This window comes from Gopherus flavomarginatus, chromosome 3, assembly GCF_025201925.1.
Source record: "Gopherus flavomarginatus isolate rGopFla2 chromosome 3, rGopFla2.mat.asm, whole genome shotgun sequence".
In the NCBI taxonomy this organism is placed as follows: domain Eukaryota; kingdom Metazoa; phylum Chordata; order Testudines; family Testudinidae; genus Gopherus; species Gopherus flavomarginatus.
The window spans coordinates 222,702,761-222,712,733 of NC_066619.1; the positions used below are offsets into that span (position 1 = coordinate 222,702,761).

Here is a 9,973-nt window from a genome sequence, read left to right on the forward strand (position 1 = left end):
TGCCTTTCCCTTCAGGTTAGTTCCTTTGTCCCTTCAGGTTCTTTCAGCAGTCTTTTTCTTGGGTAGGCAATGGAGGAGAGTCCTGACAGCCTCTGTGCTGTTGAGGAGGATGAAAGTGTCAGGGAAAGAGAACATCAGATGGGAGCAGAGGGAAATGATCCCATAGTTGAGACCCTCCTTCCAGATGATGTCATGGTATCCTTTCACACTGAGGATACTTCTCTGGGGGAGGGAACTCCAGTTATTAGGAAGAGACAAGTAACAGTAATGGGGGGGTTTGATCATTAGAAACATAGATAGCTGGGTTTGTGATGACCAGGAGAACCACATGAAAACTTGCCTGCCAGGTACAAAGGTTGTAGATCTCTCAAGAGGTCCCAGAGGCCAAATTTAGGCAGCTAGGTAAGAAATTGAAGTTCAGGATCTCCATGGTAGCATTCTCTGAAATGTTTCTAGTTCTGTGTGCAGGGCCAGTTAGGCAGCTAAAACTGCAGGGTCTCCATGCGTGAATGAGCGATGGTGTAGGGAGGAGGGGTTTAGATTTATTAGGAGCTGGGGAACCTTTTGGGAAAGAGGTGTCACTTCCAAGAGAGGTAAGGCAGGGATGAGCAAACTTTTTGGCCCAAGGGCCACATCTGGGTATGGAAATTGTATGACTGGCAATTAATGCTCACGGAATTGGGGGTTGGGGTGAGAGCTCTGGAGTAGGGCCAGAAATGAGGTTCCCAGCCAATAGAAGCTGCAGAGGTAGCATGTGGGGTGTTGGCGTGTGAAGTCCCCTGACTGTCCATACGTGTAGGAGCTGGAGGGGGATGTGCCACTGCTTCCAGGAGTCACGCAGAGTGGGGCAAGCCCTGGACCCGCTCCCTGGCGGGAGCTCAAGGACTGAATTAAAACATCTGAAGGGCAGGATGTGGCCCCCGGGGCCATAGTTTGCCCACCCCTGATGTGAGGAATTCTGTTTTTAACACCGCCTTTGTACAGCTTGTCCTGCCAAGAAAGAACTAGATAGCACTGAGTTTCGTGGGCCCTTGGGCTAAGGCCGGGGGAACTAGCTATAGGAGGAGAAGTAGAGCTAAGGGGTGGGAGGAGGAGCAAAGATCAGTAACAGAGACGCCCAGGGAGGCAGGCTCTAGTGGCTGCACTTTTATCCCTCCTCCCTTAGCAAATCTCAGGGCAGCCCTGCCCGAGAGATCGCTGTTTAGTTCAGGCACGGACCCCTGCACCCCTTGGTGTCTCCTTCTAGGGAGGGTTAATTGCCCCCCCTCCCGTTAGCGCCAGCCCCCCCCCAGCCGGGACCCCGCTATTTGCCCCTCACCGGGATACCAGGGCAGGGAGCGCGGGGCCCCGAGATGCCCTGTCTGGAGACAGGGTAGAGCCTGCCCAGAGCTGGGAGAGGAGTCTGGAACAGGAGGTAACGTGCGTCTGCAGGGCTCAGCAGCGCAGCCCAGCCCAGCCCGCCCCCCGGGAGCTGGCTCGCTGCAGAGCACGAGGCTGGGTGGGGAGGGGGCCGCAGGTTGTGCCGTGCAGGAGGAGCCAGCGCCTAACACCGCGTTGCACCTCCCGGGGCGGCAGACTGGTGGGCGCACGCGTGCAGCGGGGGGGCACAGGAGGCAGCCTAGGCCTGTGGTGGGGAGAGGGGCAGCCCGGCCGGTGCAGGCGGGGCGGGGGGGGAAGGCTGCGCCCAGCTCCGCCCTGCCTTGATGGGGGCTCGGGGGTGTCTCTTTAATGCAGAGGCTGCGGCGCCCCGTAGCGATGCATCGGAAGGCGGAGAAGTTTCTGCAGATCGCCCCGCACTCCCTGGCCATCGTCCTGAGTCCCGGGGCTGCGCTGGAGGCGGAGGAGGGGCGGGAGGACAGAGAGCGGGAGCCGCCTGGCGATGAGGCCCCCCAGCTCGGGCGCCACCACATCGGCTACGAGATCTTCGCGGACTTCAAGCAGGAGAACATGCAGCACTTCTGGAACCCGCGCGTGACGGCGGCCGTGGCCGAGACCTTCTTCCTGGGCTGGCTGGACGAGCAGGTGCTGCTGATCCAGGGCAAGGAGGAGCACCTGGAGGTGCTGCGGGAGGGCTGGACGCGCCGCTCCCTCAAGCCGCCCGCCGGCTTCCGCATCAAGTGCCTGGGTAAGTGCTGCTGGGCTCGCCGGTGCCTCGCTTGGCTCCCGCTTGCCAGGAGAGAGAAGTTTGTGCCTAGACTCTGCAAGCTCCCTCCCCTAATACACTCTGTCAAACCCTACAGAGCAGGTCTGCAGGACGTGGTTCTTGGAAAGCTGCTACTCTTCGGTGCCTCTTTCCTACAGGTACGGTCGTTGTTCCTCCTGCCAGTGACGCTCACTAGAGGTAGCAATAGCAGGAAATTCTGGGTCAAAAATCCTAGTATAGATAAAGCCGAAGTGTGTGTGTGTGAGAGGAAAGGCAGCTGGAATGGTGCTGATCCTGAATTGTGAGTGAGGTTGATATTAAGATAGCCCACTGTTCTCTTTGTTGTTGACCCGTTCTTTTTGTCCTTAGTTTTCCCTCAAGCTTACACATTCTTCAACTGTGCTTTGAATAAATATCCAAATCAGTTATATTCCCTTCTTTTAATCAGCAATTCATGATCTTTATCACTTGGGGTCAAAAGTTCAAGTAGTACACCAGTTCCTTGATATAATTTAGGCACAACCACCTCTCTCAACATCATTGTTCTCTTATCTCCAGCCAGGTTCAATGAAGGATTCCCTGTACCAGGCTCTTCCTTCTAATATAATGGATAAACTTTAATGCATTTGCCATTCCTTAAATTGCACAACTCTTTGTACAATGCCAAACCTGTTCTGAGCAATGATAAATAGATTGTAAAATGTGTAGTACCCGACTGAGTTTATCTTGCATGCTGAGATATATTTCAAGGTATTACCTTTCTACTGTATAAGTGCACCAGTACAAAGCCACACTAGTTAGCCACTTAAACTTTCTGTGCCTGTTCTTCATTTAGTGGTCCTGTGCACTGAAAAAGACAATTTTTATAGTTTTGCTTTCAACATATGTATCCAGTAGTGTTTACTATGAATAAAACTATTGTGGTTAAGTGCCAGGTTTCTGTTTGATTTGGATTTTAGTGAGTTTGAGTTTGGTAAGCAGTAGAAACTGTGGACATTTCATTGTGATATTCCATTTTATCTTTATAATCTCAGTACTTGTTAAACTTTTAAAGGACTAACTATTTGGAGAGCATGTGTTCAATAGTGTTTTCAAATTCTCAAAACATTTGCCTCTACAGAAAATAAACAAACATGTAAGCTAGGCAATTCTGGACATATGAGTGATTTTTTTTTTTAAAAGTGTTACTTTATAAAGATGCATATCACTTATTTTAAGTAATTTGCATTCAAAAGTAGGCCAGACGGGCTGTTAATTAATCCAGTAATTGTAGTAGGATCACATTTCTTGAAATTTTTTCTCTTGAGAGAGTGAAATTAAAACTCTAAATTAGACATATTTTAAAAAATGCCTATTGCTGTTTGAAACATCTGTTATACTTAGTCTGATTCTGTTTTTTTCACTAATCCCTCAGGTTCACTTATATTGCAGGTAGTCAATAGGCAGACCACTGGCCAAATCTGGACTGCCAGATGCTTTTGAATGGAACCAGAAATAATTTTATTTATTTACTTATTTTTATTTTCTCTGGAGTCTGGACCTTGGCTATATCTTGATCAAGAAATTTGGACCTTGACAAAAAATAATCGACTACCTCTGACTTATATTGTAGTTTCACAATGAAAAGATGAATACATTGATGGGGGAACTTCTGAAAACTGACAAGTTTCCAGATACTCCTTTAAAACATTATTAAATGTGGGTGATGGCACTTGAATTAAGGTTTGACCTTTAACTACCCTGCTAGAGTAATAGTCAGTTAATTACAACAGAAATAGTCTATAGTTTTATAATCTGTAGCTACAATGTTTTTGTTTGTTTTTTTTGTAATGTGGGTGTTCTGGATGGTTTGAGTTTGTATGTGCTAGAATAGGTATTTTTTTTGGTAAAGAAACAAAGGATCGAACTAGGAGTAAATTTCTTTTGCAATTCAATAAATGGCCTTTGAAACTATAATTGATGTGTCATGTTTTGATGAGCGAAGTTCTAAATAATGGTGCCTTTCCCAGAGAGAGAACCTGCATTCATGCAGTATTTCTGCCTGTAATCTAGGAATTAGTGTATCCTTCTGAGTTTAAAAAAAGAGCGCTTTTTGTTTTCAGTATTTGTTCTAACTTGCTAAAGTACAAGAAATTAAGCTGTGACTCTCCACTGTGTTTTGGGACAGTGAAGGATGACTCAGGAACTGAAATTCTAAAGGGTAACTACCACCTCGGGTAATTTACAAACTGTAGCTCTCACAATTTCACTTACAAAGGGAAGACCTAGTTTCAGGATTTTATTTACAGATGTAAATGTTATATCGCTTTCCCTGGTTAATATGGTTGACTGTGAAACAAGCTACTTTTTCGTTTTCATCAGTTCTTTACCTCCTTGTACTTTATACAGATTGTCTCCCAAAACAGCTTACAGAGTTACACAATTTTTAACCTGAGAGCATCCTCATATGTTTTTAAATAAGACATTTCCTTTCTGGTGCGAATTGCCTGAGTAAACTTACTAGGGGGAACAAAGTTTAAATGTTGTGTTTTTTGTTGCTTAAAATCTCAACCTCAATTCTGATTTAATATAATGATTTGGTATTTAATGTGTCATGTCCCCCATCCCCCACTTTTTAGAGTGTTTAATTGCTGTGTAATAATTGTATATTACTGTAACAGTAGCCCTAGTCATAGACTTGGACCCCACTGTGCTAGTCACTGTATAATACAGAATGAAAGATGGGCCCTGACCGCAAAGAGCCTACAGTCTTAAGACTAGAGGCAACAGATTAATTCGGTCAGGTGGGGAGAACAAGGAAACAATACTGGTCACATGATAGGCAGTGGTCTCAGCACACCAGCAGCCTAGCTGTTCCTTGTCAAGCTTTTTGTAGGCATCATTGTGCAGGAGAGTTTTAAGGAGGATGAGTTAGTTATGCAGATTTTGTGGGGTGCTCTTCTCAATCATGAGGGACAGCATGGGAGCTAGCATGAAGATGCTTGTTTGAAAACTTAACAAGTGGGCAGTGGAGGCTGGCATCATGGACTGTAGGCAACTGTTGACAACTCAGTAGCAAATGAGAGATAATAGGCAAGATGGGGTTTTGACTGTGAAGGGCCTTGAAAGTGAAGACCAATATCTTATATTTGGTGTGATAGAGAAGGGGGAGCCAGTGGAGAAATGAAAGGAGAGAGGTGACATGGTCAAAGCATTGGGCTAGGAAATAATCTTGTCAGCAGCATTCTGAATGGATATGATCAGGGCAAGACGTGTTTGTCAAGGCCTGAGAATTCAATGATCAAGATGAGAGCCTGGATGAGAATTTTAGCTGTAGGGATGGATAGGAAAGGTCATTTCTTAAAGATGTTATGCAGGCAGCATTGGCCAAGATATAGCCATAGCCTGGAAGGGAGGACCTAGAAGGACTAAGCCCATGGCAAGCCTTATATCTTAAAAGTCAGTTGATAAAGTCAGTTCTCCATATTTGGCAGGAATTCCCTCTTACCCAAGCCAATGAAGGGAATGTCTACCAAGTAGCTGGGAGGGTGCTTTCCAGCATGGGTAGATACCTATGAGTTCTGCTCAAACTATCACTGGGAAATAGTACCCAGGTGGGATTGTACTTGGGTGGCTAGCCTGAGTTGCTTCCTGTGCCACTGCAGCCATGCGGCTATTTTTAGGTGCTAGCTTGGGCAGAGCTAGCATGTCTGCCTGCCCATGCTGGGAAGCATCCTTCCAGCTGCTGAAGGGATGTGAGGGGTAGTATAAGATGTCCTCTCTTGCTGGCGGAAATGGTGCCTTCCTTGACCCTCTTCAAAGGGGGTGAGGTTGAGAGGTGAAATGATGAGTGGGGCTCCCATTAAGCTGGGAATTGGGACAGGAGTTTCCCTAAATGTCAGCAGCCAGCAAATGGTTGTGTATAAGGAATCTCCCATCCCCATCTGACAATGGCTATGTCTTTAATTTAAAAATAAAATAGGCCTGAAACCTGTTCCTTTCTTCACCTACCCTTTAGAGTTGTCTGCTGGGGTTAGACCAGCTGCTAAGGTAGTTTTGTGGTTCCAGTAGGGTCAGAGAAGTGGGGCACTTTGGTGGGAGGTATGAGCAGACCAAGTCTAGGGATTAATGGGGCTTGTGTAGGGGAGGGGTAGTGGTGGCAGTGTCTCTTTTATTTTGGGGTGGCTGTGGAACTTCAGCCTCTATAGTGCCAACGGTTGTTGGATGTTGTCCTATGACTCTAACATTACTAATCCTGATGCTATGGTTACATAGAATGAGAAATGGAATGTAAACAGGTAATTGTATCCTTCCCATAATATGGAAATATAACTCTAGTTCAAAAGTTTAATAAGTAGCCTTGCTGAAGTGTAAATAACATGCATTTTGTGGTTTTAGCTGATGTTCTTTTGCATTTACAAATACCAGAACCTAAAGTTTGCATGTGATTTAACTCCCCTCCAACAAAGCATTCGTTCGATATAAACTATGAAGTTACAATTGGAATGTGTGAGAGTGCCTTTATAAGAAATATACTTTTAGTTACAGTTAATAAGATGGGAAAGACTAAACTGCCACCAAGTGCATGTGTGTGACAATTTCAGACCGTTTGTAGAGAGCCACACTTGCATGTACTGTAATGCTTTTAGAAATTTGAGAGCAAAGAAGCTATATTGCTAAAAAAGCAGCAAATCAACTGGACTACTCCTGGGGCATTATCATCTGTTTAAATGTGTAATTGCGTTTTCAGCATAATTAGGCACCTAAAGTGTGAATGATTGCAATTTATTTAAAAGACTTCTGATGCTTTGTTCTCCATTTCTACAGATCAAAGCACTGAGTAGTAGATTTGAAGCTGAAAATATTTAATTTATTTTTTTGTATTTTTACTTATTCTGAACCCATGACAGAATAAGCATAACCAGTCATATTTTGTAATTGGTGAGTGGATATTTGGGAGCTGAATGGAAAAATCTAGCTAGAACTTCAGTGACTTGGGTCTGAGGCTGGAGCTGGTCTATTATTTTGGAAGTGATGATAGTACAGAGACCATCATAAGAACAGCAGGCTGCTCAGCTACTGGTGTGGCTACAACAATGCAGTAATAGCATTGAACACTTGCTGTGGTTGACCTCTGTGCTGTCAGTTACTTCTCTGGCCATGGCAGGATAGCCATGTAATCCTGTGAAACACAGTGAATTCAATTCCTGCTAATGGTAGTCATACTTTTTACTTATTTTTGCATGTCTGGACACTTGAGGAGGAGGGTTATAACTTTCTGCCCCACACCAAGATTGGTGTGCTTGTGTGAGAGAGGGCTGTGGGTGGGGGAGTGTTGGAGGTATATGCTTCCTGTCCTGGAACAATCAGTGGGAGAGGAAGTGTCTCCCCATTCCCTCCCTCACTTCCTCAACTGCCATGTGCAGGAGGTGTCTCCTTTCTTTCTCTTCTATGGTCACATGAATGGCAGGCACAGGTATTTGTGTGAGACTGGAGAGGCCCAGGCAGGTGATCAGTCTTCCCTTCTCTTGTATAATGTAAGTGCTAACATTGTGCAGTGATTATAGATGCAACCTTGTTTTTAGGGTTTAGGTGAAGCTTAAATCTGTGGTGGTGGTCTGAGGCCCAGGACTGGCTTGTGGAATAAGGTATCCGGGGTGAGATTGGAGACAGAGGTTCAACAGAAACTGTTGTTTAGGGAAAAGGGAGTGAGAAACTTCTGTTATGTGAGAAATTAACAGAAAATGCACAGAACAAGAGGAGAGATCTGCATGGTGTCCATATAATTCCTTTAACTCACCCAGATTTAAAAATAAATAGTATTTCATATTTCTGAAAACACAGTTTCCAGTTCAAGAGCTGGGGGTGACTGTTGCATTGTCAGTGCTGTGCTGGTGCATGTGAACCAGAAAGTAGATGAGTTTAAGGTGCATGTGGGATTGTAATGTCCAAGTATTCTAGTCTGTGCAGTAATGTAGGATCTTACCCTATTTTAGTGTAGTACAAATAGGGTGACAACATGCTTAATACTATACTTGCAATGTTGTGTCACTTAGGAGTGTTCAGGGCTTCTGTTGTAGCTTTCTTACACTAACTAGTTATATTGTATCACCTTGTAATGCTTCCATTTTGAAGCTTAAAATGATCAGAGTTATTCAGGTGTTAGGAAATTATAGGGTGTGTCTAAATTTCTGTCTTGGATGGAGAGAGAGCTTTGGAAAACATTTAAAGACTTTGAGCAAGCTGAGTCTGGCATATTAAGGGTGCTGATAGGGAAAATGGTTACTTTATGTGAACTAATAGCTGCCAGGCATGGAATTAATCATGCGTGGTAGAACTGATTGCACGCTTTCTTGTAACTTTGCAATGTTCTGTAACTTTACGTCTTTAATGAGTGTTATAAAATTAATGCTAGAAGAACACTCCCAATTTTACACTCTTTTCCTTTGCCTCCACTATTTAATGTTTGTTCTCCTTGACGCTGATCTCTCCTCCTTTCATGTCCCCTGTGCCAACACAAATCTGCCTGCTGCTACCTCACCAACGCTGTTTGTGGGTGTTTCCAACTCAGCAGACATCTTTCCATGTCTTCATCTCCTCTTGCATTGCCTGTTTGTAACTTCCTCCTTTATTGCTCATGCTTGATTTTTGAGTCTTAGGTGTTCTTTGCAAGGCTTTTATACGTTTTATGGAAAGGCCATGCCTTTTTATAAGCACTATATTAACAGTGGGTTAAAATGGAAGTTACCAATCTTTACAATCACTTTTTTGGTCCTGCCCAAAAGTAGTCTCCTCACTTAAAAGCTGATATTTGAAACTGAATTTTCAAGCATGTCTGTGCAATAATTAAACTAAATAGCACTAGTTAGCATAGTCGGCTCTATTGAAGCATTGTCCATTGTTTATATGCTACCATGCATAACAGTGGAGCGGTGGTTATTACAGCTTTTTGAGTTGAAGCTAAGAGTGCTCACATTCTCTGCTTTTCTCTCTCCCAACGAAAAATTAACACCCCACTAATTTAGCTTTAGAAATTCTTTCACGGTGATTTTCTAGTCATTAGTGATTGACTGTAGGATGTCTCGGCTACTGGACATTAAATGCTATTGATTTATAGCCAGTCATAAAACATGTGTTTTTCTTTTTCTTAATTATCTCCTTTAAACCATGAAAATTTCTTTTCAATGCATGTGTGTTGGATTTCGTAGTAATAAAACCTCTGAGGAGGAGGTTACCACACACTCCTATGCACCCTTTGTGTGCCTCTTGGTATTGCCATGGGAACTAAGGGGATTTTGGCAACATTTCCCCCCCCCCCCCCCCCCGATCTGAGTAGTGATCCTCAAATATTTTTTATTTCCATGAAGCATTTATTAAGATTTTAAAAGAAGAATATAACAAGAGTAACAAGGTAGGGTGAACTTTTAAACTTACAAATTTGTCGGAAGTAAGATTCTCCTCACTCAGGCAGTACTTCTATTAAGAAGTGTAGGATCACACATTTAATATATCTTGTAGTTTCTCAGAGTTGGGGAGGAAGAAAGATTCATAGGTAAGAGTAGGGGAAGGAGAGGAAGGAAGATTGATAGGCATTTGCCGTGTATCACTTGTCAGAAACAGTTCCATAAGCTAATATTTTGATCACCTGGCAGTGGAACCCTCTTTGAGCTGAGTAACACAAATTGAATTTGTGCATTTTCCGTACATTAAGCAACTGTATACAGTGTGTTTAGTTAATCATGGTTTTCAGTACTTCACTGGGAAAATAAAAAGCATGAATGAAAAATAAATACATCATCATTTTTCTTCTCTCACTCAAAGCAGCCCCTGATCCAGACGCAAAGCCAAATA

The 9,973-nt window shown here is 43.8% G+C and overlaps 1 protein-coding gene across 1 annotated transcript; it reads left to right on the forward strand.

Annotated features, from left to right (window-relative positions):
- Window positions 1–1,287: 1,287 nt before the first annotated feature.
- LOC127047285 (storkhead-box protein 1-like) lies at window positions 1,288–3,227 on the forward strand. The gene is made up of 4 exons (XM_050945422.1): window positions 1,288–1,414; window positions 1,735–2,125; window positions 2,241–2,301; window positions 2,702–3,227. The coding sequence occupies exons 2-4, from the start codon at window positions 1,756–1,758 to the stop codon at window positions 2,712–2,714; spliced, it is 444 nt and encodes a 147-aa protein (XP_050801379.1). The 5' UTR covers window positions 1,288–1,414; window positions 1,735–1,755; the 3' UTR covers window positions 2,715–3,227.
- Window positions 3,228–9,973: the final 6,746 nt, after the last annotated feature.